Genomic DNA, 27,405 nt, shown 5'->3' with positions numbered 1-27,405 from the left:
TTGTTAATTTGATAGGTGAGTAATGATTTCTTAGCGGTTTTTTGGTGCATTCCTAATAAGTGGTTTTTGTATGCATTCCCAATAATATGGTGACGATTAAGGGTGATTAAGGGGCATATCATTTCTTTCTCTGTTAACTAATATTTTCCCCCATTTTTCTATCAGAATGTTGGTCTTTTCCACCTTCTTTTCGATCTCTTTATCTTTTCAGTATATTGAGGATAATAAGTTTTTATAGGTTGCAACTATCTTTACTCTGCTTGTCAGTTGTCTTCCCATTTTGCTGATGTTTTTATTGTCATGCAAGAGTTTCTTTCAGAATCTTTTGTAATCGTATTTATAAATCTCTTATTGCTTCTGGGTTTTGTCGTATTTAGGGAAGTTAAGACTTCTCCCAAATTACAAAGGTATTCAGTTGCCCCCCATAGAACTGGTGTCTTTATTGATATTTAGATCTTTGATCCGGTTGGAAATTGTTCTAATATATGATTGAAGAACAGATGTGATTCTTTTTTATTATAACTGGTTAAGTAACCAAACATCATTTATTAAATTTAGACCATATCTTACAGGTTATTGTCATAGTGTCTCAGATTGTAAACTCTCAAAAAATGTTTGAATAATTGAAAAAAGTATCTCAGAGATCTTCTAGTCTGGTCATTTTATTAAAATTTTGATTGTCATCTCTACTTCTAAAAAGTTCTTTAAAAATGTTTAAAATTTATTAGAGTTAACTTCAGTGAAAATGTGCTAATAATGCAAGATAAAATACAAACTTTGATACTATGCTCATTAGCTTCTTAATGACTTTTTCATTCATTTTAAACCTGGAAAGATTAAAAAATACAGAAATATAGAAGAAGAAAATACCCATTTTTCCATTTTCCAGAAATGACATTTATTTTTTAACATTTTCTGGGGTTTTCTTTTGGCTGGGGGAAAATGTGTATTTTTGTGGAATATGAACCATATATATTGTTCTGTTTTGTTTTTGCTTCATAAAGCATGTGATTGTTTTTCTGTTGTTAGTCTCTGAATTCAGGTTTTGAATGACTATAATATTCCATTATATAGCTAGCACAGTTCGTTTAACATCTATTTTGAAAATTTAAAGTTTTTTTCCATGATCAGTTTAGCCTTATAATAGATTTGGACTAATGGCTCAAAAGGTCTGAGTTTTGTTTGTTTGTTTGTTTGTTTGTTTGTTTTGGGGGGGTTAAAATTTTTTTTTTAATGATTTTATTTAGTTATTTGATAGAGAGCATGGACGGGGGTAGGAGCAGTGGGAGAAGCCAACTCCCTGTTGAGCATGAACCCCCACCCCCCACTCCCACCCTGATGTAGGGGCTCGATCCCAGGACGCTGGGATTATGACCTGATCCAAAAGCAGACACTTAACCTGCTGATCCACCCAGGCACTCCCTGGTTAAAAATTTTTAAGTTGCTTTTCAGAAAGTCTGTACTAATTTATACTGCCTCTGTGGGGCATTTTCTCATTTTTACTACCTGCATAAACTATTATTTTAAAAAATATCTTCCAGTTTAATAAAGATGGGACCTAGTTTCTAAGTGTGTTTATATGACTACTGATGAGTCCGAATGTGTTTTACTTAATGGATGATTTCTTTGTTGTTTGTTGTTTGTGATTTATTTATGGTTTATGGTCTGAAATATTTTGGAATATTGATATTTTCTTACTTGTAAGAGTTCTTTGTATATCAAAACTATTTTCTTACTTGTAAGAGTTCTTTTTATATTAGGACACATGTCCTACCATCAGTTATTGTAAATATTTCCTCAATTTACAGATTGCCTTTGTCTTTTAATTTTGTTTATGGCAAAAGCTAATTTTATGTAGAGGTTAGTATTATTTATCTTTTTCTGCCTTGATTTCTTTCTCTGTGTTTGATTTCTTTTTTAGTCTTTGATCAATAAAATTGTCCCCATAATCCCTCATTAAAATGCTTAACAATATCTGGCATGTGGTAAGTTTGATAAGTATTAGTAGAGTATATATAGTACTTTGCTGCACCTGAAATTTGTTTTTGTAATAGTATAGGACTTGACCTGAATCTTAAGCATTAAGTCCTGACATCAACCAGTTTCTATTTAACAGTAGGGGAATAATAAATTCTATCATGCTCATCATGTCAGGTTACTAAATGTTAGAATCTCTTTCAGGTCTCATTATTTTTTTCTTTTCTTCCTTTTTTTAAAAAAAGATTTTATTTATTTACTTGACAGAGAGATCATAAGTAGACAGGCAGGAAGAGGGAGAGGGGGAAGCGGGCTCCCCACCAAGCAGAGAATCCCATTTGGGGCTCAATCCCAGATCCCTGAGATCATGACCTGATTCGAAGGCAGAGGCTTAACCTACTGAGCAACCCAGGCGCCCCTCATTATTTTTTCTTATTTAACTACCTAATTATTATGTTAGTATAAACCAAAATCATTATTGCTTTATAGTAAATTCTTTATGATTATTTTGAATATTTTCTTAGCTACTGATACCTTTTTTCCATATTAACTTTATGTTCATATCTTGATTTCCATCCACACACTAAAATCTTCAAAAAATATTCATTAAGATTTGATTGGGCTTATACTGACCCTTTATATTACAACAGTTTTTCTCCTAGAATATTTAGAAAATGTAGCTGAAGAAAACTGTTAATTGGGGAAGAATAGCCATTTTTATTAAAAGTAAAAAGAAAATGGTCTGTTCTTAAATTGTCAGAATTTTTATACCTCTCGGTAAAAGTCTGATATGTTTCATAAAATTCATTACTTGTGATCATTCTTTATTTTTTAATTGTTGCCTTTGTGAGTTATTTTTTTACCATTTGTATTGTATTATGTATATATTATATATGTATTATGTGTAAAACTCTCAGATTACTGTTTTAATCTTGCTTTTGACTGATTATCTACATTCCTTTTATTCTTTGAGTTGATCTATTGAGCAGATATATGTATTTTTCTATTTTCTGTAGTTATAGTTCAGTTTAAGAATCACTGAGGTGAATTCTCAATGAAAACAACAAAAACATTGGCCCTCTTTTTAGATGAACTTTGTCTTGGAATCTTTTCATATAAAACATGAAAGTGCAGTTTATTAAAGTGAAGCAAGACTCTAGAACACTGTTTTCCTGGTTTTACTAATTATTACTGAGATACCTGAGGACTATTATTGAACCATAAAACAATGTCTAGTCATGGATTCATTGAACATTTTTATTTCTGTTCTTAATTTTGCCTGAAAGTAAGTAGATTTTGGCTATGGCTTACAGTAATTTCTTCTAGTTTTAATTTTCTTGGTAGTATTTATTTTTTAACTCATAAGTGGAAACAGTTTTATTAAATTCCTTTAAATAAACTTACTATGTTTATAGTGTGTTTTCATTAACTTGTTTTAAACCTTGAGTGTGTTAGAAAACACACACTGTCTTGATTCATCAGAATCTCATGTTAATTCTGTTAAGTACATTCTAATATGTTTTTAGTAGCATTTTAGTTATGACAGATACCTTTAATTAGTTTTATTCTTTTGTATAAATTCATATTTTTTTAAAAACTCAAAAGCATGAATTCAAGATTTTGCATATAACATTAGTTTTCTGTTGTTTAGTATTTTTTTATAAAGCTCTTAACCTGTTTTTTCAGGATGAAAGTGAGATATTCACATTTAGATCTTAGAATTCAGCTGGAATTTGAAATAATTACATTAATAAACAGACTGAGGCAATTGCTTTAGCTCCAATTGTTCTTTAGCTCAGACATTTGCTCTGGTAAAGTGAGAGAAAACAATTCCTATAGGTACAGAACTGTTTTGTTTTTGTATTTGTTTTTTTTTCCTTCTTCTGATATATTGTATCTTGAAAGTAGGAAGATTTATAGTCATGTCATGCTTAGAGGAGGGTTTGTTTTTGTGTATTGATGAATTGCAGGACAGGTTTCTTCCTAAAACTCAAAATGTCACTTTGCTTTAGTATTTGTGTGCATTACCTATCTTCTGAGAATAATGTTTAAGTGATAAATTGATTTTTTTGAGGTATATTAAAAATGTATGCTAAGTAGCAATATTCTTTTTATCTTTTTAAACATATGCTAATTTAATAGTTAAATTTTGTAGTTGAGCAGTAGAAAATGGAAAGACAAACAAACCCAAAACTTAAAATCAGCTAGGTAAAAGGTTTTTACCACCTCATCCCAAAACAGTGGGGAACTAACCAGTAGAGTGAGTAAATACAGTGTCACTTTCGTTTGTTAGAAGTGATCCAGTTGTGCTGCAGATAGCCATCTTTTTATAATTTCTAACTGCAACATTGCCTGTTGTTTACAGATGTGAATACAATGATCTCAGTGTCCGAAGAAGCAAGAGATAAACTGTAATGCTTAGAGTTTTCTAAGGTTTTGCCCAACAGATACAAATAATTGAAATGGAAAAGAAAATAACAAAGGGAACAGATTTTCTCTCTTTACCCTTCACTTTATTTGCACCTAACATCAGGTGCTCCTCCAGTGTAAGAAAATGGTTTTGAAGTTCCTTGGCAAAAGATGAAGATTAATCAGTGAATAGAAGAATAGAGGACAGGCTGTTTTTGCTTAGCTCTTTAGACTTTATAACAGGTGTCATATGTGCAATATACAGCAGAATAACATAGTGGTTGAGAACATGGTCTTAAAGGTGGAACTCTGCTCCTTTTTACTAGCTGTGTGATCTTAGCTATTTAACTTCTTGAATGAGTCTTCCTTTCCCATCTTTTAGTGTTATTTGTAAGGATTCTATAAGATCATGTATGTAAAGTGGTTTAACACAGAACCAGGCATAAAATTTATCAGTAAATAGTTTCCTGCTGCCATTGTTGTTATTATTTTTATAGGGGTTTTTGGTTAATAGATGTCAGTAAGATTCCAGTTGAGATTATATGATTCTGCTGCATACTAAGAGGTGAGAAATTTAAATTATTTGCTTAAATTAGAATTTCATCACCTATAATCTTGATCAAAACAAGCTAGTATAACTATTGAAAGTTTTGGTATTTTTATCACTTTGTTCATAAAGATTACATAGTTGTTCCTGAGTTTTTTCTTTGACCAAATGCAATGCAAACATAATTTTAAATTATAATTTCATGGATAATAAAAAAATTATATAGTACTGGGCATGAATAACACACAGTTAATACTTCGTAAGATGTTGATATTATAATGTAAAAATTCATATTTTCTGAAGAATTAATCTTGCATATTGAGAGTGGAGGGACAAAAATAAATTATAGAATATTTATTTTAAAATAAAGATTTTCAGCAGTATCAGGAAACTATATTTTTTGATCCAGTGTTCTTTGAGAACAGAGTGTTACTAGCTTACTGTCAGTTCTTAAGATCGTATTCTCGGGGATATTAAAATGATTTGGAACTGATGTCTGAGTTGGGAGAAATTTAGTTATTTGTTAAGAATTCTGTTTTTCATAAGTCATCTTTTTAAACTTGAATTTTTCCAGAAGGAATATGCTATCTTTTAAAGATCCTAGTCTGTAATCATAATTTAGGCAAGAAGTGCTTGGGTTCTGTTTCTGGGTGCGTATGCATACATGCATACACATATACTTCCCCCCCTTTTTCTAACTTCTGAAATAGAAATGAATTACTCTACATTGAAGGAAGAGTTGTTTTTGTCTCTCATCAGATTTACTTATTTGATTTGGAACTACCCTCTTAAGTGTGACTTTTATTTAGTAACTTCGGCATTTAGTAATTTTAGTCTTTTTATAATCTTATAGATTCACTTATAAATTAAGTGAAAAATGAACTTAAACAAGAGCTGGGGGTATTATATAGCTTAGCTTTCAAAATTATTCTATGCAGAATAGAATACTTAGATTACTAAATTGAAAATGGAGATAAATTCAGTATAAATAGAATTCAACAATATTAAATGGTAAGTACTTAAATAGTTTATGTGGGTCCGAACTTTAACAATTATAAAAATTCTGTTTAGGTACAATATCGCTTTAAAATAGAATCAAGGATAAAAATGGTTGTCATTGGAATTAGGATGAGTAATATCTTCATTAGATTAAGTTTTATGTACTTTTATGAAATAAAAACACTTTTAAACTTAGTAGGTTACTATTTCTTCGTTTTAAAATTTGTAATGGAGCCAAACAAAATTATTTGTACTGTAACACTCAGTAAAGAATTCTTCATTTACCTTTTTTTTTTTTATTAAAAACTTGGGAAAAGTGCATCGTATACATTGTCATCCTAGCATCAAGTGTTCATTAAACATTTGTAGTTTTTCCCCATCCCTCCAAAAAAAGGTTTGAAATTGGTGACGCAGAATCATTGTCATCTACCAAATTAAAAACTGCAGGTTTGTAAACTTGGCACTCTGAGAAAGAAGTAGGTGCCATAAAATGATTAAGTATTGGCATGTGTACACCTGCTGTCAGGAAATAAACTTCCCATATGTTGCAGTTTGGCAGACATGCATCTTAAAAATGTATCGAATGAAACTGCTGCTGCACTCTACCTGTATCTTTTTTCAACAGTACATTCTCTTTTTGCCTGTAATTACTTTTGCTTCCGTTAGAGGAACATGATATATTTTTACAGATATCCTTGAAGTTAAGTGGTAGTACTCCTTAAGAGTGCAGTAACTGATCTAATACAACAACTCATTGAAGTGCTAGCTTGGCCCTTAACTCCAACCAGGAAACAAACTATTTTGAAACATTTACCTTTTTTTTTTTCTTATAAAAACTTGAGCCTGAGACACATTGATTTTTCACATTTTATCACATCATGTCAAAATAATTTCCCCCGATATATGTACTAATAAAAGAAAATGAATGTGTCAGTTGTTTTAAAAAGGTAAATACTTAGATGAGAATTGCATTGACGAAACATCTGAATTTCATAAATGTGTTTTATGGACTAATGCAACTAAATCTTATTGCGTAGAATATAGTTTTATAACCCTCGAATAGTCAGGTCAGAAAATTTGTCCTTTGCACAATTACGAAGTTTCCTTAAGATTGACAGTAATGTTTTATTTACATTTAATTATATGTTAAAATGAAAAACTAATTCTAAAATGAAGGGTCTTTTGACTATCTCCATTTCTTAAATTAAAATTTGTGTGAAAAATATATGCAAATACATCTTACTGGCCCTTAACATAAGCCTCGAACCATTGATGTATGCATGCTTGTTATTGCATGTTAATACACAGAATCCCTTTATACAGTTTTTTTTAATAGATTCTTTTGGGATACCTTTCTGTTATATAATGTTGTATTTTTAAGAATTACCTTCAGAAATTAAAAAAATAATTTTTGAATTCCTTTATGTGATGAGCTTTAACTAAAACTTGTCCTATGGATGTAATCAGTTTTAACTATACATGCTTTTAGCAATATTTTACAGATTGCACATTTGAAAAAAAAAAATTGTCTTCTCTAGTGTAATTTACGGTGGCGATACCTGCCTGCCTTTTCTTTTGCTGCGTTGGCACAAGCGTTGTGCTTATTTTGTTGTAAGTGGTTCCAGTATTTTATCAGTTCACTAGGCTGGAACTGATGAGAGGTAATTAGGTGGCTGTATTTACAGCTTGAATAAGAAACTCGCCAGTGATTGAACACAAACTCATTGGGAGGGGGCACAGGATCAATTCTCAACTTGGCAAGACAGATCCCTACATAAACATCTTCTAAGTGCAAACGACGGATACTTAAAGAAACTTTAAATATCTTCTCTGCCAGATCTCCAGAAAAAACATAACCAGTCCCAGAACAAAAGACAGGGTAGCGTTCACTTGGGTAGAGGTCTGGTGGCATGTACCACTTGCTATCTTTGTTCCGATTGGGTGCATATCCTCTCATTAGGTAACCAGTAAAATAGTTATGTCTGGGAGGCAGGTCTGGCTTCAATAACTTATGTATTAAATATTCAGTGTTGACAAACATGTCACTGTCAGTTTTCATAACGTATGGAATATGTGGACAGTAGGTTGCAACCCAATTCATGCCCATAAGTGTTTTAATTGTCAAATTGTAGTATGTATCTAAATATTCCTGTTGAATTATATCATGATATTGTCTGCTTTCTTCCAGTAGTGCACGTTGAAGGTAGCCATTTAACTTAATACTTACGCCCAACAAAAAAATTCGTGTGATTTGGATACCAGGTGCTAGACTTTCATTGCCCCACGTTTGCCGAATAGCTCTTCTAGCTTCTATTTGTCCAGGTTCTGCAGCTATTAGCAGTATTAAAAAAGGGGTTTTCTCCTGGCATTTTTCAGGTTCATTGATAATATATTTGAAATGGTAAGAATTTGGATGTCCAATACCTTTTTCATTGTAAATACTTCCATTGGCACTAAGTGTATTCTCCAGCCCTGTAACTCCTTGTGGTGACAGGTCTGTGTTATTGGAGTTAGTTGCTGTTTGAGGCCTCAGAGTGTGAGGGACTGTTTCTTTCCAAATGTTCCGGAGAGAGCTGTGGTTTGTCTCACTTTTTGTAGAACGAAATCCTCGGAAAGTATATGTCACAGGGTTTTCTTTAAATCCAGCTCTGCCTGGCAGCCAGTCATGATGATTGAAAAATAAAAACACAGCAAAAAGGAACACTAGAGAAAGTACACCAATAAGATGGGTACGGAACAGAGACCTCTTGGCATTCCAGCTCATCTTTGCAAAGCAGCAGTGTCTTCTCCTCCACTGAAGCATGTTGCAAATATCCAGTAATGGGATATGAGATACTACTGGTGGCAGAAAATGTTTCCTTCTCCTGAATCAGTACTATTCTTTGGTAATCATTTTTAAATTCAGCCACGTTGTCTCCCATGTAGTCATTCTGTAAAGATGAAACATAAAAATTTACAAAATGCTAAATATTTACAGAACTGCCTGAAAAGAGACTTCAGGTGTTAATAGTATTAGGGCAAATAGTAATTTTGTAAGTTGTGAAAATACGATAACCCAGGAATGAAGTGTATAATTTGCTTACCCTTGGTAACATCACTGAGGACAGGATAAGCACTTCAAAGAGAGAAGTGATGGATTAATTTTCTTCAGTTATTTCATTGTCTGAGTAACTCTGTCATTTGTACTTTTGACCTGAGTTAAAGATTTAAAAATTGTATGTCGGAAAAAAAAAAAAATAAAGTTGTATGCCAGTAGAAGAGAAGGATGTTACTAGATTCCTGAGAGAGGCCATGTTAGAAGGCCTGAGAGCAGATGGAAAATTTATTGGCATTAATTAAAATTGATTTGACATACCATTGGTGGTATGGTGCACAGTCAGTGGCCTTTTTTGTAAAATGGTCATGTATCAGTTGTGGGACAGACGGTGCAAGGTTGATTATGGCAGAGTTCCGTTAGTCACAGTACACTGCTTGGCATGTTTCCACTGGCCCCTACTGTGTTGAGAAAGTCAGTGAGAAGATGCACCTGTCAAAATTAATTTTCAGGGTCCAGTAACTTCAGTAGAGGATTTTAAGACAGTAATAAATGATGAACATTTTCAAATACTTTCTGATTTTAACCTTCCACTTCAAAGATGAGGTATTCAGATCATTGTCCTTTCTTAGACTTGAGATTAATTTTTAAAATATAGCAATTATCCTTTAATTATCTTTGGCCTTGGCAGAACACTATCACATATCTCAGTTGAGTCTTCATGTTAGAATTAAACAAAGAACTACTTTGAACAGTCCTTTCAGATTTCTTACAAAATATAGGCACTAGGTACTATCATAGCCAGCAGTTTAAAATCTGAAATTTTACAAAGTGCATTTTAGAAGATTCTTGAATTTTGCTGTGTTCTACATTTGTGTGCAGAGAATTTGTACATTTTTAGGACTTCTGGTAGCATGATACTTAAAACCCTAGATTTTAAAAAAGATTCTGAGATGTCAGTATAGGAGGTTCATGATGCTACCTATTTAAAACTGGTGGTGTTATCTTTGAACAAGATTTTTCAGTACATAGCACAAATTTGTTCATGTTTTTTGGCTTTTAGTTTTTCTGGATCAAGATACGAGGGTAGAGGTGGGTAAAAGGAGCTGTAGCTTGATTTCTGTTTAAAGAGGGAAAAAAAACTTGTTGAGAAGGGGGCTGATAACTAATTTTAATTTTTTCAATTTTTTTGATGAAAATTATTTCTTACACAAAAGAAAACTAGTCAGTTAAATTTAATGTAGTAACTTTTATTTAAAATTCTGTGCCTGTATATCTGTTTGTGTGGCCTATGGTTATTAAGAGATTCAAGCTTAATGCCAAATTTGCTTAACCTTGACATGAAGCTTAATTATCTTGGGGAAATGGCATTTACATGGACGTCCTCATATAACTGAATAATTACAGGAAAATTCACGTAATAGTATGAAGTATTTGAAAAATACTGATTGAAAGGGTTAGACATGTATGAATGAAAGTACTATTCTAGCAGCAGCCACTAGGAGGAGCAAGTAGGTGGGAATTGGAGCAAATTTCCAAAGTATAATAGTAAAGGGCGCCAGCTTTTGATAATTTCTAGTATCTGAAATTATGTAGTACTTTTAGAAGTTATGGTTCTCAAATGTAAAATATTGTTCAGTCATTGTCTATGATACAAACTCTTTTTTTTTAAAGTTTGGTGTTTTAAAAACATAGAACCTAGTTTGCTATTTATTAGAGTTAATTTACATGAATTTTAATTTCACATTACTATAATAAAGACCAAGGATCTTTACTGTACCAGCCAAACATAGTTCTGCTGTGAACTAACCTGAAAATAAGTGAGTGTTCTGATTTAGACATTCAGGTTTTTTTTCCTTCCAGTACTTGCAAATAGTTGGCCATTCTATTTAGTGCAGAAAACTCTTTCTAAGCTTTTATTTTCACATGAAATATTTGATAAGTAGTAATGATTCTTCTTTTACTCCATAAAGAAGCCACTAGATATAAGGGTTATGTATATAAATTTAAAGGAAAAGTTTTTTAAAATTTATTTGGTAATCTATTTCAAATATTCCCAAACTAAGTTAATGTGTCACCTTTTTTGTTGCTATATGCTTGGTATCTGGTTGAAGTCCCATCATTTATGTCTTTTAAAAGTGTAAATTCGATGATTTAAGAAGCAGTAAATATAAGGTCAGACTTCTGAATAAATGACTGAAGAAATGAATGAAGGCAAATATCATAATAATAAATTCTAATATTTTTTGAAAGAAGTATACCTGAAATGATATCTCTAGTATTTCTATGTTATAGAAAACAGTATATTATTATATATTGTGATCTAGCATAAATATATAGTTTATGGTCCTGTATGATTTTGTAGCAATAGGTGATGGAGATGCATCTTAATTTAAATTTATTATATTTGTATGTTTGTAAATATTAAGCTCACCAGGCTTTAAATTCATATTTGCTCAGTTGGTAATCTCCCATTGATAAATGAAGTGCATGTGTCTAGCTTTAAACATTTCTTTATTAAAAGTTTCTCAGGTATTCATAATTTTTCTGTTAAAAAGAAAGTAAAATTAAAGTAACTGTTCTTCCTCTTATTAAGAGTTAAAATTATTATCCAGTTACTGCCTGTTGTGTTTTAATTCTTAAAAAGTGGGAACATGAAAGAAAAGTTAAAATATTGTAGGAGTCTAAATAATTTGCACTTCTGCATTTTCAGCATAGAATTATGTTTGATTTAGCTTAGGGTTTTTTTGATGATTTTTTTCAAGTTATTAATGTGTATTTACATCTTATGAATTGAAGTTCGTGGAGAGATTGTTAACTGAAATGTTCAGTTACTTCTCACATACTCATTTTCTCTCTGTCTCTCTGTTTCTCTCTGTCTCTCTCTCTCTCTCTCACACACACACACATACACACACAGTTTTTTATCATTTGGCTTTTAAAAGTGTTGTTATTTTGTGTTGGCACAGTCCTAGATTTTGTTCGTGCCTGAATAAAAAAAAATTCTGTGCTTTTGAGATATCTAGCTTATAAAAATGTTTAATTGGTGCTGTTAACATTGAGAGAAAAGGCTCTAAAAGAGACTTGAGATTTTTCAGAACTATATATTTTTTTACTTAATACCATCTGATTTCATTCTATAGTGGAATAAAAATTCATGGTATGGCAGTGAGATGTGATAGTAATAGGGCCTGATAAACTTGTATAATTTTAATTTTAGAATGTATGCTTATATGTCTTTTACAATGTTTGCCTTTTGTGATTATTATTTAATAGCTTATTGAGTTGTGTTGTGAGGTTGAACAATATCAGGATCTGTGATAGAGCTGTACAAAATTTTTGAATTTGAGTTCCTGAGCCATGAGTTGCTATTCTGTGATTGTTGTTTAGTTTATTAAATTTATTTCTGCCCAGCACACACATACCATTGATGGTAGTTCGTTAGTACATGTTAATATAGCCTTGAAGCACAGTAGGTACGTTTAGATTTAATTTTTGTCCTTTTATTGCTGTTCATGAATATTTTTATATCATTATTTTCATATTCTCTTTTGAATTTCACTTTAAAAATTATCAAGAATAATCTTACATTTGATTATTTAGAATCTGTCAGTTGCTTAAAATGAAAGGTCACTTTTTCAAGTGGAATTTTTACCAACTATTGATATTTCTTTGTTTAAAGTTGCATTCATGGACACTGTAATAACATGCAAATCTACTGTGGTGGTGTGCTGTGCATAAAATTCACACTGCCTTATGTGATCCTATGCAAATGCTTTCCTTTTAGTATTCTTATAGCTCTATAATAGTATTTGTTGATACTCTCTTAGATTGTTTGTTATCTTTATTTGGGGAGATGAATCTCGGAGGGAAGATTTTTGTTAGTAAAAGGTGTTATATATTAATAACGTGTTTTTAAAAGGACTTTGAAAAAAGCTCTTAATATTAAGACCATCTTTGATACTCTTTAATATAATTTCACTGCATTGTCTCTTTTGATAGCTGCTTTTAAGAGATCACTTTAATTTACTAGATAAGAATTCATTTTGACCTAATTTGATAGAGGCTTGCTGTGTTTTCTTTAGAGGGCTACAGTTTTTTTTCTTTTTAAGTTTTTTTTCTTTTTAAGTTTAATTTCTCCGAGAATCCTTTAACATCTTGTTACTACTATTTGCCTTTTCTCTCTTTTATACATTCTTATCCTTTTCTCTCTTTTGTACATTCATAATCCAAAATTAGTTCAAACTACATATTTACTTGAGTAAAGCAATGACAGCTTTCACAATGACAGATTTTAAAATCATATATCTAGAAACCCTTTCATAGTTTCAAGGACGGTGAACTGGAGGAACTTGTTTATCAGATATTAGTGCCTCCCCAGCTATGAAAAGGTAACATACATTTAAATGAATATTACACACAAGATATCGACATACCTTCCTTGGTCAGGCCATTTATGTGGAGAGGATTATGCCCACTGAAAATACTTTTGGCACGCCATCACTTCAGCAAAAAAGATGCTATCGAACATGCGCACATCCCCCAATAGTCTGCCTCCTGCGATTGCTTTTCACAGTATCCAAAGTGTCCATCTGTCTGCTTGTCTTCGAGTTACCCTCCTTGTTCATATGGGTCCTAATCATCTGAGATTTTTCCTTTCTTTCATTTTCTTTCTCGTTCTTTAAACAAAAGAGCTCTAGTTGTCCGCTGTATTCGGAGCACTGTTGACTCTTGCCGACAGTTGATGCATTGAAGCTTTTTACATCTGCTGTTTTCTTGGCCGGACAATGCAGTGCTGTATTCTCTTCTCAGTATCCATATTTCTAGTAATAACACTGAGCTGCAATGTAAAGCAGCCAGAGCTAGAATGTAGTGCTTCGATTGTATTGGAATAGAATAGGATTTAACTCTCTTTCGCTGTTGCCTGGCAGCTGCAGGAAGGATTTTGAGCAGTTCTGAGGTTTTAGTCTGTAATATGAAATCCACGGTTCCTCAGCTGCTGCACAGGCAGGCAGCAGTTTAAATGTGGGCTTGACAGATGCTCTCTCTGACAGAGCAGAATTTAACGTCACTGCTTGGCTGAATCCCACGTGATTGTTTGCATTCATTTTGACTAAAAACCTAGGTAGGGAGAAGCTTAGAGATTTTGCTTCTGTCTGATAAATTATATATATTCTGTGTTAAGTGTAGTGATGAGTGCCTCATATGAAAATGGGATGATTATTAAATGGTTATAATTTTATTTTTTCCTTTTTTTTTTAATGCTTAAGCACAGGCTTTCTAAATGTTTTAGTGTTAGATGTTGGTTTTCATGTTTCTCACATGATTTTATAGGACCTAAGCAATATAAGCTTTTATATATAACTTGGTGCAATTTAACCCCTTCAGTGCAATCCCTTCCTTTGAAGTTTATTTTCTCAAATTGCTCCAGTTTTACTAGTCTCTAGATAAGACTCCGATCATCTTTTTTTATTTATAACTTAAATACTCCCACACCCAATTTTCTAGAGTTTATAAATCAGCTGGAGTGGGTCACTTAATGGCACATGATGGGATATAGCTCACTTCTTTTTTGCACTTAATGTTGCTTTCTAGTGTTCTTGAAAGCAGCAGAACTTTTTATTCTTCATCACCTTTTAATGTCAGCATTTATTTTCTATTTTTCCTTTTCTTTAAAATTAACATGTATGATAGAATTCAACAAAATGATAGAGTGGATATAACACACTTGTACAGGATCTTCTTGGTGAAAAATAAGGTTTTATTAAGTATATGTGCTTCTCCTAATATTTCAGGATTGTTTATTAAGTTGCCTCTAAGCACATTTTTTCAGTAAGCACTAGATACACTGAAATATTTCTTTGTATGGTTAGTCTCCTGGGCACCTTTTTTTTTCTGCAGAATACCGGGGCATTGTCTCCCCCCACGCCCCCTGCCTTAATAGCCTGAATTATCAGTTTTTCCTGGGAGACTTTAGGGACTTTAACTCCTAAAGATTTATGGTTTTATAACTTAAGCCGTGTATTTGTAGTGATGTGTACACTTTATCCCACCTGTGTTTCCCAGTTAAATCTGTTAGTTCAAATACAGATTTATACTTTTTCTAATACTTTAAAATTTTTTGCCGTCATGTTTTTTAGTGTAGCTAATAAAATTTTTCTGTAGTTGGAGGAATCCTATGATCGTTTCTTTTCTTTTCTCTTTTTTTAAGGAGTGTATGCAACTTTCCAAGAAATGTTAGAAGGAATATTAAGAGTTTTATAATTGGGAAACCCAGGGTCTAGAGCTTTGGCTTTTCCTGGTTAAGTGTGAAGAGAAAATTGAAAGTCAGTTTTTATTTAGTCCCTATGTCTTCTCATACTTCATGCTCATTACTTTTTTTAATATTACATGTAGGTAGCAGAGTAATGCTGAAGTGCCTACTAAAAATAATGTATTTTACAAAAGTAGAGTTGGATTTTAGGATAAATCAGTATTTATCAGTATTTATACTATAAATAAATCAGTATTTATCAGTAATTCCTTATGTAGGATTTGACTATACAGCTAGCAGCAGTGACTATTATGTACCCAAAATCAGACTGGATGCTAAGCTTACTAAGTTGTTAGTTAAATGACTCTTTTCCCTCATAATGATAGTTTATTATACTACCCATTTTAAAGATAGGGAACCAATGCATAGAGTTGTAAATAATTATCCCAGATATCAGCTAACTGGTGGCAAGAGAAGCCAGTTGGGAATTAAAGCAAGATTATCTAAGTCTTTATGCTCAGTTCTTAACCATTTTACTAGGTAACACTGCTGGGGAAATTGTGGGAATTCTTTTGTAGGACTGGCACAGCATATCCAGAAATCATTCAATTACAAATGGATGTTTATATTTTCACCTTAATTCACTTGTCAAACAAATACATATTGATCATTTACTGTGTGCCAGTATTTACAGGTAGGCACAATTTATTGAATGTTAGGGAGATAGAAATGGTTTAGATACCTTCCCTTCCCTTTCTCTAGGAAGGATAAAACTATTATTTTTGCTAGTCCTTTGATTTGACTCTTTTGGAGTCCCACTGGATTTATTATAGATCTTGATTATTAAGAGAACTCCATCACATAACCTGGTTAATGGTTCCCCCAGTATTGGTTTGAGCCCCTGAATTCCCAGTGGACTGTTGTTTCAACTGTGCTTGCTATGGAGCAAGGGTTAATACAGCAAAAGAGACTCCTAGAAACTAATAAAAAGGTGCCTGTCTACTTAATCAGAATTCACTTTAAACTTTTAGATACACTTGCCATCAGTTTCTTAAATTTAAATTAAGCTACCTCAGAACTTTACATGAAGTACAGAAAAACAGAGCAGACACCAGATAAAAGTTACGTTAGTGACTTTTTCTAACAATCTGCATGTTTCCAGCCAAGAGAAACTGTAAAAATCTTATGACAGGCAAGCTTGTAGAAGTTCTTCCTTTAGTCTAGTTTCTTATAACATCTGAATTCTATGGTTAAATTTTCTCAGTAAATGTGACAGATTTCTTTGTCAGACTCAGGAAACTGGCAGCTATTTTGTTAAGTTTTATAGTTATAAATGTCTTGTAATTTTTACTTGCAGAGGTCTACTTTTTAACCTTATATAAAACATATCTGATGGGAAAAATAAGCTATTAACTCTATATTTTGGCCGGAACTGTCCAGGTTGGTTTTGGGATTTTCCTGGGCAGAATTTAAAGACAGGATTTGCATAGCCACATAACTCTTAGTTTCTTTTGAGTACAGAAGTAATTATTACTTTATTCATTTGGCTAGTAGTTTCTGAGTCACTATAACATGATGAATCAGATATAGATTTTCTCACTAATAATAAAGATAAATCATTTCTGGGAATTTACTACCTATATAAATTCAACTAAATGCCCTTGGTAAAAAGAATAAGGGAGAAAAGGGTGTGGGGGATAACGCTTCAACCATGGCAGGTGATTTACTGAGAATGAGCAAATATCCTTGAATAATTTGAGAAGGGGAGACATGAATCTGGTTTTTCCTACATTGGTCTTCATTCCTGTTGGTGCTTTATTATGAATAATTGGCCTCTAAATGCAAGCCATTTTTTCAGTGCTGGAGAAAAATCTTAATGTTTTGGGTCACATGTCATTTCTACCATAATACTCTGAAAAATGCCATTTGATATAGTTATTTAGAGACCAGCTTTAGTTTTAATTGAGATCAGTTAACAATTTAGCGTAGAGTAATGTTTGCTTAGAGTTTGTATCTTTTGACTTAAAATCATGAAATCTTTTTCATATTACAAATATGTGGACAAATAGCACATTTTTGGCTATTTAATGTTAGTAAGTTTTCTCTTTTTAAAGAAAATGACTGTGTTCATTAAAGTTTACAGTTTTTCTTTGAAGTCAGTAGATGATTTATGAACCAGTTTTACTTTTCCTTGAACTTACTACAAACCAGGAATTAGCCTGATTTCAAATTAGCAATCTCAGAATGACCACAAGTGTCAGTGTTCGCCTGCCTTATTTTTCTTCTTCAGTTTTCACCAGCTTGTACAGCAGACACTCATACTATATAAGAGTTTCTTTTGACTTGAAAGCAGAGCTAAATTTAAGTGTCTCTTTCAGAACTAATTTTCAGCACCCTCATCAGTTTTAATTTATACAAACTATTAATGATCCTAAGGGAAAATATAAGCATTAAGATCAGCAGTAGTTTTTATTATGCTTGTATGTTCTTCAGTTTCTTAGTATTGTAGCTGCTTCAGTGTAGCATAAATCACCTATACTCTTTCATTTGTTTTTTGGCACACAGGGAATATTCTTCTGAAGAGCTTTGGTTCTCAGTGGGAGAAATGCTATTTTCTCGGAGGTATTGTAGAAGTTTATGAGGGTATTTTTAGTTGACAGAATAATTGAAGGGCATTTAGTGAGTGAACAGGGAAGGAGGTCTATAGTGGGCGGGACAATTTTAAATGAACCTAAAATTTAATTAGAATACAAAGTGTATTTTGTGAAATTTTAACATATACTGAATTTTTCTAGGTATATAGTTATAGTGTCCAATAAAGAGGGTTGTACCCAACTTTGTTCTTAACTTGGCAAGTAGTTCACCATTTTAAAAAATCCTATTGCCTGTGGCAGTCATGTTTGTAGTAGGTGACTTATCAGTAGAGTACACCGGTCTGTGGACATCTGTAATCGTTACATTCACTGTGATTTTATGAATAGGTACTAGCATCGGATTGCTTCATTATGTCTTCTGGTGTAATTGTTTCTGAGAGTAATACTGAAATACTTGTGTTTATCATAAACTTCTTTTAAAGTTTCATTTTTGTATATGTTAGGATATTGATTTCCTTTAGAAACAATTACATACATAGGTTGTTTATATTACCTGTGCATTTCATTTTAGATTGTTAAAAGGAGTCAGTGTAAAATATTTTCTACACGCGGGAGACATACTGAGTTTGATAAGGGTGTGAAGCCCACTAAGTCAGTATCTTTAAGTTCTCAGGCACCTTAACTCCCTACTCCTCAACACACTGATAATATTTAAAAGTGTAAACACTGTTAATTTATTACAAAGTGTATTAATACAATTTGTAGATTCAGGTAGATGTCATGTGTTGAAACTTAAAACTCTGCTAAAACTTCACAAAAGTGAATATAAATTCCCATAGAATTTATTAGTATTAGAAAATGCTTTTTATTTAATAGCTTTAGTAGATAAGGAAAGAAAGGAAAAAGTCAGAAGGAAATAGAATGTTTTCCCCAAAGGGTTTTTTGAGAAGAGCTGGAAGCATAAATATGCTTGATTCTAAATTCAAGGAATTCTCTTCAGAATGATTATTTATGATCTGATAGGAAATAGGAACTTTAGTATAAAGAAACTTTGCAAAACAAGAAAGAGGCATGCAAAGGTTATAGGATTAGGAATGGGTAATATTTGACTTCAGGGTTTGGTTTTCTTCTCTTTCCCCAACTCCTTAGAGGATACCTAAGGGATTTACTTATATTCAACAAATACATTGAACATTTTTTACATGCAAACTGCAGAGGGGTATGAGCTTTATCATTAGGTTCCTTTTATTCAAGAAATTGATAGACAGGATACATAGATCATTCTATAGGTAGCAAAGTAACTTGAAGAAAATTTAATTTTTTTCTATTTATTTAAGTTTTTTCCCTTCAGTTTCAAAATGTTTTCTATAATTCATTATTGTGTCACTCAGTTTCACTTTTTTGATACTTTTGATCTTCCTAATTGCAGTTGGTTTGCATTACATTTTTATCATCTTAATTTTTTATGCTTTTTGAATATTTTTATTCCCTTTAAATAACACAGTGTCTCAAGGATAATACAATTGCTGAGTTTTAGTGAACCAAAATTTTAAAAATCAAAATGTTTATATTTTTATTATACTCTCCATTTTCTTTTATCATCTCCCTGATTACTTACTAACATATTGAGTCTGTTTCTTTTCTGTATCCTCATAGTTGACTTTGAATTTTTTCTGTACTTCCTCTGTAACTTTTCACAGATGTTATACTTATTAATATCTCTGGCATTTATAATCCAGAATATTTCATTTGACTCTGTGTTTGTCAGAGAGTCAAATAGTTAAATATATACAGGTCTGTGTTTATTTTAGCTTCCTCATTCCATTTATTGAGTTATATTAAATGGTAAAACATTGAATGTTTTCTTTTAAAGCTTACAATTTGTTATTTTCCTTTCTACCTCTGTTGTCAGTACCTATAATTGTGTGATTCTCTAAACAGTCAAATTTATCTAATTCCAAACATATACCCTTTGATAGAGGGAGATGGGCAGAAGAATATTATGTTTTTATTCAGTGAAACAGAAGAAGAACAAATTTATATGGCCATACCATCTTTGAAGAAACCTATATTGAATTATGTCTTTAAACTCAGTTAATTGGACATTTGAGGTCATACTGCAGTGGCATTGTTCTTAATGGCAAGTTATTACTTACATTTAAGTAATGGACTTTCTGGGGGAGAATTAGACCTTTCTAATCATCTAAAAATCTAGTTGTCTCATTTTGGTGGCAAGATAATCAAGAGGTTGTGATTTTTTCAGAGCTCCTCTCTTTAATATGTCAGAGTCAAAGCTAGAACCGGGGGTTCAAAACTTTTAAGTGAAGTTTTTTGCACTGATTTACACTGCCTCTCGTTACATCAGTATATTTGTTTTTAGTCCATGGACCCATAAGGTACACAAATGATCACTTAACCCTCGCCTTCTGCCACTATAAAAAAACCTGCCAGTTTTAAATAAGAAAGATTGTGCTTTTATTAAACCTCAGTGACACATATTAAAGAATTGCTCATTTGTGCCAGAAACTTATGTGGCCATTATAGACTTTGGTATTAAAGGAGATCAATTTCTAGGCTTTGGTTTGTGTCTAATGTAGTTTTATAATTAAACATTTCATCTACATTTATGTGGATGTAATTTTTAAATCTGTAGATAAATAAACGAAAAATTTTTAAATATTTTCCCATTATGCAAGAATACCCTGTTAAAGATTTTCATATTCTGTCTCACTCTCTTTTCCTCTCTTTTGATCCAAATTTCACTTGCTGTACTAATATTAGTCTGGATTCTCCAGAGAAAAAAACCCAATGGGTGGATGGATGGATGGATAGATGGATGGATGGGGAGGAATTGGCAGATGTGATTATGGAAAAGGAAAAGTCCAGGATTTTCAGTCAACAAGCTGGAGACCCAGGAGAGTTGATGGTATAGCTCAAGTCTAAGGCGGGGTCCAAAGGCAAGAGAATAGGGATGTCCCAACTTGACAGCAGCTAGGCAGAGTGAAATCTTTCTCATTCTGCCTTTTTGTTCTGCTCATTTCTTCAGTGGATTCAATGAGGCCCACCCACAATGGGGAGAGCAATCTGCTTTACTCAGTCTGTTGATTCAAATGTTAATCTCACCCAGAAACATTCTCAGGGACACATCAGAATGATGTTTTAACAAAACTATCTGGGTGCTCCATTGCCCAGTTAACACATAAAATTAACCCTTAGAGTTACATTCTGAAAACATCTTAGAGAATGATGAATGGAAAACTGGTATTTAGTTTTTTAATCAGTGAGTATCTTCTGATGTTATTCACAAGCACTTGTATTCCAGTTTTGTCTGTGACTGTAAAGTTTTAATTCTGTTAGTGGATTTGGGTAGGAATAGATTTTTGTTTTATCTTCTCTGAGATTAAAATATTACTTTAGTCTCTGCTTCTTTGGTTTCAAGTAGCAGAAACTTGCTCAAGTCAGCATAAGGAACAAAAGGAAATACATTATAATGGTATAGGAATATTCTGCTGAATCCAGGACTGAGAAATATAAATTGGTCTTAACACAGTGAGACATTGGAAAACTGTCAGGAATCAAGGAAGCTTTTCTGTTTCTGTCTGATGCCATATGATTACTTGAAACTTTTTCTGCATCTGTACACCAGCTTCCTGGTCCTTTGTTAGTCCTCCTTAAAGCCAGCCTGCTACAGATAACTGTAGCTCCCATTGCTGGGCATATCTCTTGGTATGGATTTTGAAATCCAAAGGAGAGAAGATATGATTGGGTCAGCTTGTTCACAAGTTTATCCTTTGTGGGTATAGTCCAGCTCTAAAAAGGGGAAATAGGATGTTGTCTGAGTAGACATCCTTTGAAAAGTCTGCCATCATTTGTAATTAGACTGTGTTTATTCTTTTATGCATATTTTGTGTTTTTTAGAAAATATTTTTTATTATTTATATATATGAATTATTTTAAGGGTATAGTTCAGTGGCATTAAGTATATCCATAATGTTGTGCAGCCATCACCACTCTGTATCTCCAGAACTTTCTCATCATCCCAAACTGAAACTCCGTACACATTAAACAGTTCCCTGTTGCCCTCTCTCCAGCCCCTGGTAACAACTACACTGCTTTCTGTTTTTATGAACTTGACTCTTCCAGGTGCTTCATAGAAGTACAGTCATGCAATATGGGTCTTTTTGTGTCTATCCTACTTCATTTAGCATAATGTTTTCAAGGTTCATCCATGTTATGGATATATATATATATATATATATATATATATATATATATACCCTTTGATAGAGGGAGATGGGCTGAATGATATTCTTTTTATTCTTCTTTTTAAAGACTGAATGATATTCCATTGTATGTATAAACTGTAATTTTTGTATCCATTCATTTGTCAGTGGACATTGGGTTGTTTTTACCTTTTGGCTATTGCGAATAATGTTATGCACATCAGCATACAAATACCTGGTCAAGTCCCTGCTTTCAGTTCTTCAGTTATATACCAAAAGTTGGAATTGCTAGATCATATGTAATTCTGTGTATTTGATAATAGCTGTCCTAATAGGTATGAAGTGTTATCTCACTGTGGTTTGTAGTGATGTTTGAGCATATTTTCATGTGCTTGTGGACCAGCTGGAGAATGGTCAGTTTCTCAGGAGAAATGTCTATTCAAGTTTTTAGCCCATTTTTGAATTGAGATGTTTCTTTTTCGGTTTTGAGTTGAAGGAGGTGTTTTGTTGGGTTTTTTTTTCTTCCCTGAGATTATTTGAGAGAGAGTGAGAGAAGGTTCACTTGCGAGAGCAGGGGGAGGGATAGAGGGAGGGACCATCAGACTCAGTGCTAAGTGTAGAGTCCACTGTGGGGCTCAGTATCACGAGCAGGAGATCATGACCTGAGCTGAAACCAAGAGTTGGACACTTAAACACCGAGGTACCCTTTTTTCCCCCTCCTAATTTCCCTGGCTAGAATTTCAGATGCTATGTTGAATCAAAGTGGTGAAAGTGGACATACTGTTCCTGATCTTAAGGGGAAAGGTTTCAGTCTTTCCCATTGTGCATGTTAGCTGTTGTGAATGTTTTTATATTTAGTTTTAATTATGTTAAAGAAGTTTCTTTCATTCCTAGTTTGTTAAGGTGTGTTTGATGTTGTTTTTATTCATGAAAGGATGTTAAATTGTCAGATCCTTTTTATGTGTCGGTTGAAATTATCATCTATTTGCCCTTCATTCTGTTAATGTGGTATATTTCATCTATTGATTTTCCTATATTGAAACATCCTTGCATTCCAGGAATAAATGACACTTGGTCATGGTGTATTCTATGAACTTGGTTTGTCAGAGACTGTTTTCTTATGGAAAGAAGTTAGTTTAATAAATACTAGTTCCTCTTGGGGCGCCTGGGTGGCTCAGTGGGTTAAGCCGCTGCCTTCGGCTCGGGTCATGATCTCAGAGTCCTGGGATCGAGTCCCACATCGGGCTCTCTGCTCGGCAGGGAGCCTGCTTCCTCCTCTCTCTCTCTGCCTGCCTCTCTGCCTACTTGTGATCTCTCTCTGTCAAATGAATAAATAAAATCTTTAAAATAAATAAATAAATAAATAAATAAATAAATAAATACTAGTTCCTCTTTATTTTGGGCACTAAGTTGAACATATACATACTTACAGAAAGTACTTATGTGCACAATAATAAATAACTAAATACATATGTAATTCTTTATAATTCTTAAACTTTCATTTACTTATCCTCCATTAAATTACACAACTCGATTAAGGCAGGGATCCCTTTGCTCTTGTTTATACTGATGCTTTCCCAGTTTTTTTATACTTTGTGCTTTGATGAATATGTATAGAATGAATAAATTAATGTTTAAGTCTCTCAGTAATTCTTTATGATATTTTTACCATCTTTATTTAGCAGATTGAAACAGTTTAACAATAGTGAATCAGTAGTACTAAGGGAAATGTCCTTGTTTTAATTAGTTAATGTATATTTTTTAAGGATCTGCATTACATTAGGCACCATGTAACAGGCATAGAGACATAGTGGACAGTCCCTGACCTAAGTTAGCATACAGTCTGGTTGAGAGAAGCAGACAAATAGAGAATTCTGTAGCAAATGAGGGATTTGATAGAGGTATCAAATCTATATATTTTATAAATACAGTATATTTTAGGAATGTGTTAACTATTTCCTTTGTTGGCTGACATTGTATGCATATGCCCCTGGGTTATGGCAAATGTAAAAAAATAAGTTGTGCTTATAATTTGTGTTTTGCTCTTAAAATCTTCTATGTTTTCAGCTTCATTGTCATTTGTCTACGGAGTTGCAATTTTCTTTTTCTTTCTTTCTTTTTTTTAAAAAAATATTTTATTTATTTATTTGACAGACAGAGATCATAAGTAGGCAGAGAGGGAGGCAGAGAGAGAGGGGGAAACAGGCCCCCCATTGAGCAGAGAGCCAGATGCAGGGCTTTATCTCAGGACCTTGAGATCATGACCTGAGCCAAAGGCAGAGGCTTTAACCCACTGAGCCACCCAGGCGCCCCGCAGTTTTCTTTTTCTACATAGTTTTTCAAAAATTTTTTTATTTTTAAAAAGACCCAATGTACTTAAAATTCAAATGCTTTTTAAAAGAGCATCCTGGTAGTTGGGGATTCTAAATATCAAATCCACATTTCATGGGAGTATGTTACTATAGAAAGACAAAAGCATATAAGGGTACACTTAGTATTTCATTTTTAAAACATGTTTTTTTGCTGTCATAAGTACAGTAGTCAAAATGATAGATTATTAACTGCATATGTATTGTGTGCTTTCTTCATTTAGAATTTTCTGTATTTTATGAAGTTACATACAAGCAGCATTTTTCCAAATTAAGTAAATATAATGTATTCTTTTTCATACTGACACTTGTTACAAATATTTTTTTCTTACGATATTACACATCATGGTATTATTTCCTGCTTGTTTAAAGCAGCAAATAACCAATATTATCTCTCCCAGTACCAGAAGATTTTTAGATTTTCTCATTTGCTGAAATAAGGCAAGTAAGGATTATAAGCAGCATAGTTTGTGTTGCCTTGTTATGTTTTACAAAAACGATTCTATCACTTCTGCCATTCTTATCAGTTATTTCTTTTCCAGAATGCCTCAAGTCTCTGTGGAAAATTGTAATTGTTCTGACTTTTCAAGAGAAAGCAAGTTTTCCTCTTCAGTTAGCACAGCTTGTCAGCTCTTTCAGTTGTTGGGGATTTTTTTGTTTGTTTGTTTTGTTTTGTTTCTTTGCTGATACTTTATTTTCCCAGATGGGTATTATTTTTCTTCTCCCAATCCAAATATCTCTAAAAATATAGAACTGTCAGTCTCTTCCCCATATTACTGCCAAATTATTGTTCCTTTTTCTTAACGTATGCCAGATACACCATTTTGTAGCCTTTGAAAAACTTCACCTTTGTTTCTTCATGTGGGGTTGATTATATGGTTTCTGAGGTTCTTTATGCAAGGACTTCTATAATTTTATTTCAAAATAGTACAGATTGGAGTGGAATGAACTTTCAGCCCTTAGTATTGGCTAGGGAGTCCTGAACGGGCTATTCACTGACATGATCAGCAACGATCTCCCGTTTTTTTTTCCAAGGAGTCCACAGCCTCCACTTTAATAGCTGTATAGCTTTGTATGTGTGTGAGAGTGTGTGAATGCGTGCTTGTGCTTAACACTTATTTGTGTTTGTTTACTAACTCCAAAATTAAACAAAGTTATACTGTATTGACTCAGATTTTCAGTATATCTGAGGAGACAAAGTTAGAACTCTTCCAGTTGCAACCAACAGTAACTCTGCTCAAGTAATTAGATAAAAATGTGTGTGGGAGTGCATAGTAGTGAGGTGAGAGATTTTAAAGGCTCATATAATCAAGAAGAGGTAGGGGAGAAGAGGCCTTGCAGGCTATTATAACTAGATAGGTGTTATAAAGGATGCTGTGTTCTGCCTCTTTATTTTGTGCATATTAGTGTCATTCTGTCCTCCTCCAGATGGGCTTTCCCCAGGAGTCAAGAGATACATGGTCATCTGTAATTTTTGGTTTACCACCTTGCAGCCGTGTAACATGCTAGTTCCAATTTATAAACATACAGGGGAGAACTCTTGATTGACCTAACCTAAGACATATGCCTCTTCCAGTGACCAAGGGCTAAGGCTTATTCCCCAAAAGGGATAATTTGGAGTAGGAGAAGGTCATCAAGCAATGATAGCTTACTTTGTAAACAGAAAATACCCAGTTTTGAGTTTACTCAGAAGTATAGAAAAACACTTAAGGGTTAGAATTTGTAATGGAAAAGATTTTTTTTACATATTACTTCTGTGTGCTTGTACCTTTTGCTGACCCGTGTTATAAGAGCCATAATCTCTTCATATGGTATAGGTATATTTTAGTAGTCACATGAATCAGTTTTGGTTCTGATAGTTCTCCATATGCAAGTGGTGCTGTTTTGTTCTTGTGATTTTGAACTTCATCTGCTCTTTTGAAAAAGAGGGGGCTTTGATTTGGATCCAGCCAATCTTACAGTCAAAATGTAGACAGGAAGATATCTGCATGTGTGTGTGCTCATTGTTCTTCTCTCTCATTTTTTAAATTTTTTTCTGTTTCAGTGTGTACTTAAGTCACATTCCATGACTCAGTATTTACATATAAGGATTTCTTAAGTAATATGGGTAACATTTATTTTATTTTCATGTTTATTGTATAATACCTAGTTGATTCTCTTTCTGGACTAACATGAGATGGAAAGCTAAAATGTCTTTGGTTTAGTTATTTATTTAAAAAACAACTGTGGTATAGCCTACCATTCCAAATTATTTTACTATGAAGAGTCTCAAGTTTTGAAGACAATGTAATATGGTTAAAATTAACATTATTTAGCAGTATTTCTTTAGAAATGTTTCTGTGATTCTAATACCGATTTTTATTATGGATTTATGTAGTTTCCCTGATAGTCACCAAATTTCATTCAGTTGAGTACGACTAGAGTCATGGTACCAGTTGTTTTGAAATTTACATTTGTAGCTTTTTTTTGTTTGTAGTTTTCTATTAAGTGTGAATATTATTAAAACTGTTAAAGACAGCTTTTTGAGTATCTTAAGCATTTCAGAAGCATCTACTCCTGAATATGTAATTGATATATTTCAGTACTTAGCATATTTTCTTCTATATATTACATGCTTAGTAATTAGTTGAGATTGTTATTTAGTTAAAATTTTCAACCATTCTTAAATGTAATAAATCTTGTCTTTATAAATGTGATTATTTCCCTGAATATTTTAAAGGCATTTAATTTGAAATGTTTGTGGGATTTTTTAATGCACTGCAAAGTAACATCATTTACATCTTTCTAATGTGAGATTATATATCATTTATTCATTTTAAACTATTTGATGGAAAAAAGATTGACTTGATTTTAAAATGGGTAATAACATTTATGCAAATATTAAAATTGTCAACAATTACGTATATCAAATATTTGGAAAATGTTATAGTCTTAGAATAAACTATATGATAATATTTTAAATTTATTTTCTACTAAAGAATCCTTTTATTACCTCATGGC

The 27,405-nt window shown here is 32.7% G+C and overlaps 2 protein-coding genes across 4 annotated transcripts in view; one reads left to right on the top strand and one right to left on the bottom strand.

The window, feature by feature from the left end:
• CDC73 (cell division cycle 73) overlaps positions 1-27,405 on the top strand; it is a 122,382-nt gene that overhangs the window by 54,119 nt on the left and 40,858 nt on the right. The gene's annotated exons all lie outside the window — the stretch shown is intronic.
• On the bottom strand, positions 6,213-14,002 carry B3GALT2 (beta-1,3-galactosyltransferase 2). Of its 2 annotated transcripts, none has more exons than XM_082704158.1 (2): positions 13,403-14,002; positions 6,213-8,862 (listed from the first exon to the last, which is right to left on the bottom strand). In XM_082704158.1, the coding sequence occupies exon 2, from the start codon at positions 8,733-8,735 to the stop codon at positions 7,467-7,469; it is 1,269 nt and encodes a 422-aa protein (XP_082560284.1). In that variant the 5' UTR covers positions 8,736-8,862; positions 13,403-14,002; the 3' UTR covers positions 6,213-7,466. The 2 variants fall into 2 exon arrangements, with proteins under 2 accessions (XP_082560284.1, XP_082560285.1); XM_082704159.1 differs by lacking the exon at positions 13,403-14,002 and adding an exon at positions 9,288-9,458.

This window comes from Mustela nivalis, assembly GCF_964662115.1.
Source record: "Mustela nivalis genome assembly, chromosome: 16".
Lineage (NCBI taxonomy): Eukaryota > Metazoa > Chordata > Mammalia > Carnivora > Mustelidae > Mustela > Mustela nivalis.
This window is presented reverse-complemented; position numbering and strand designations above follow the sequence as displayed.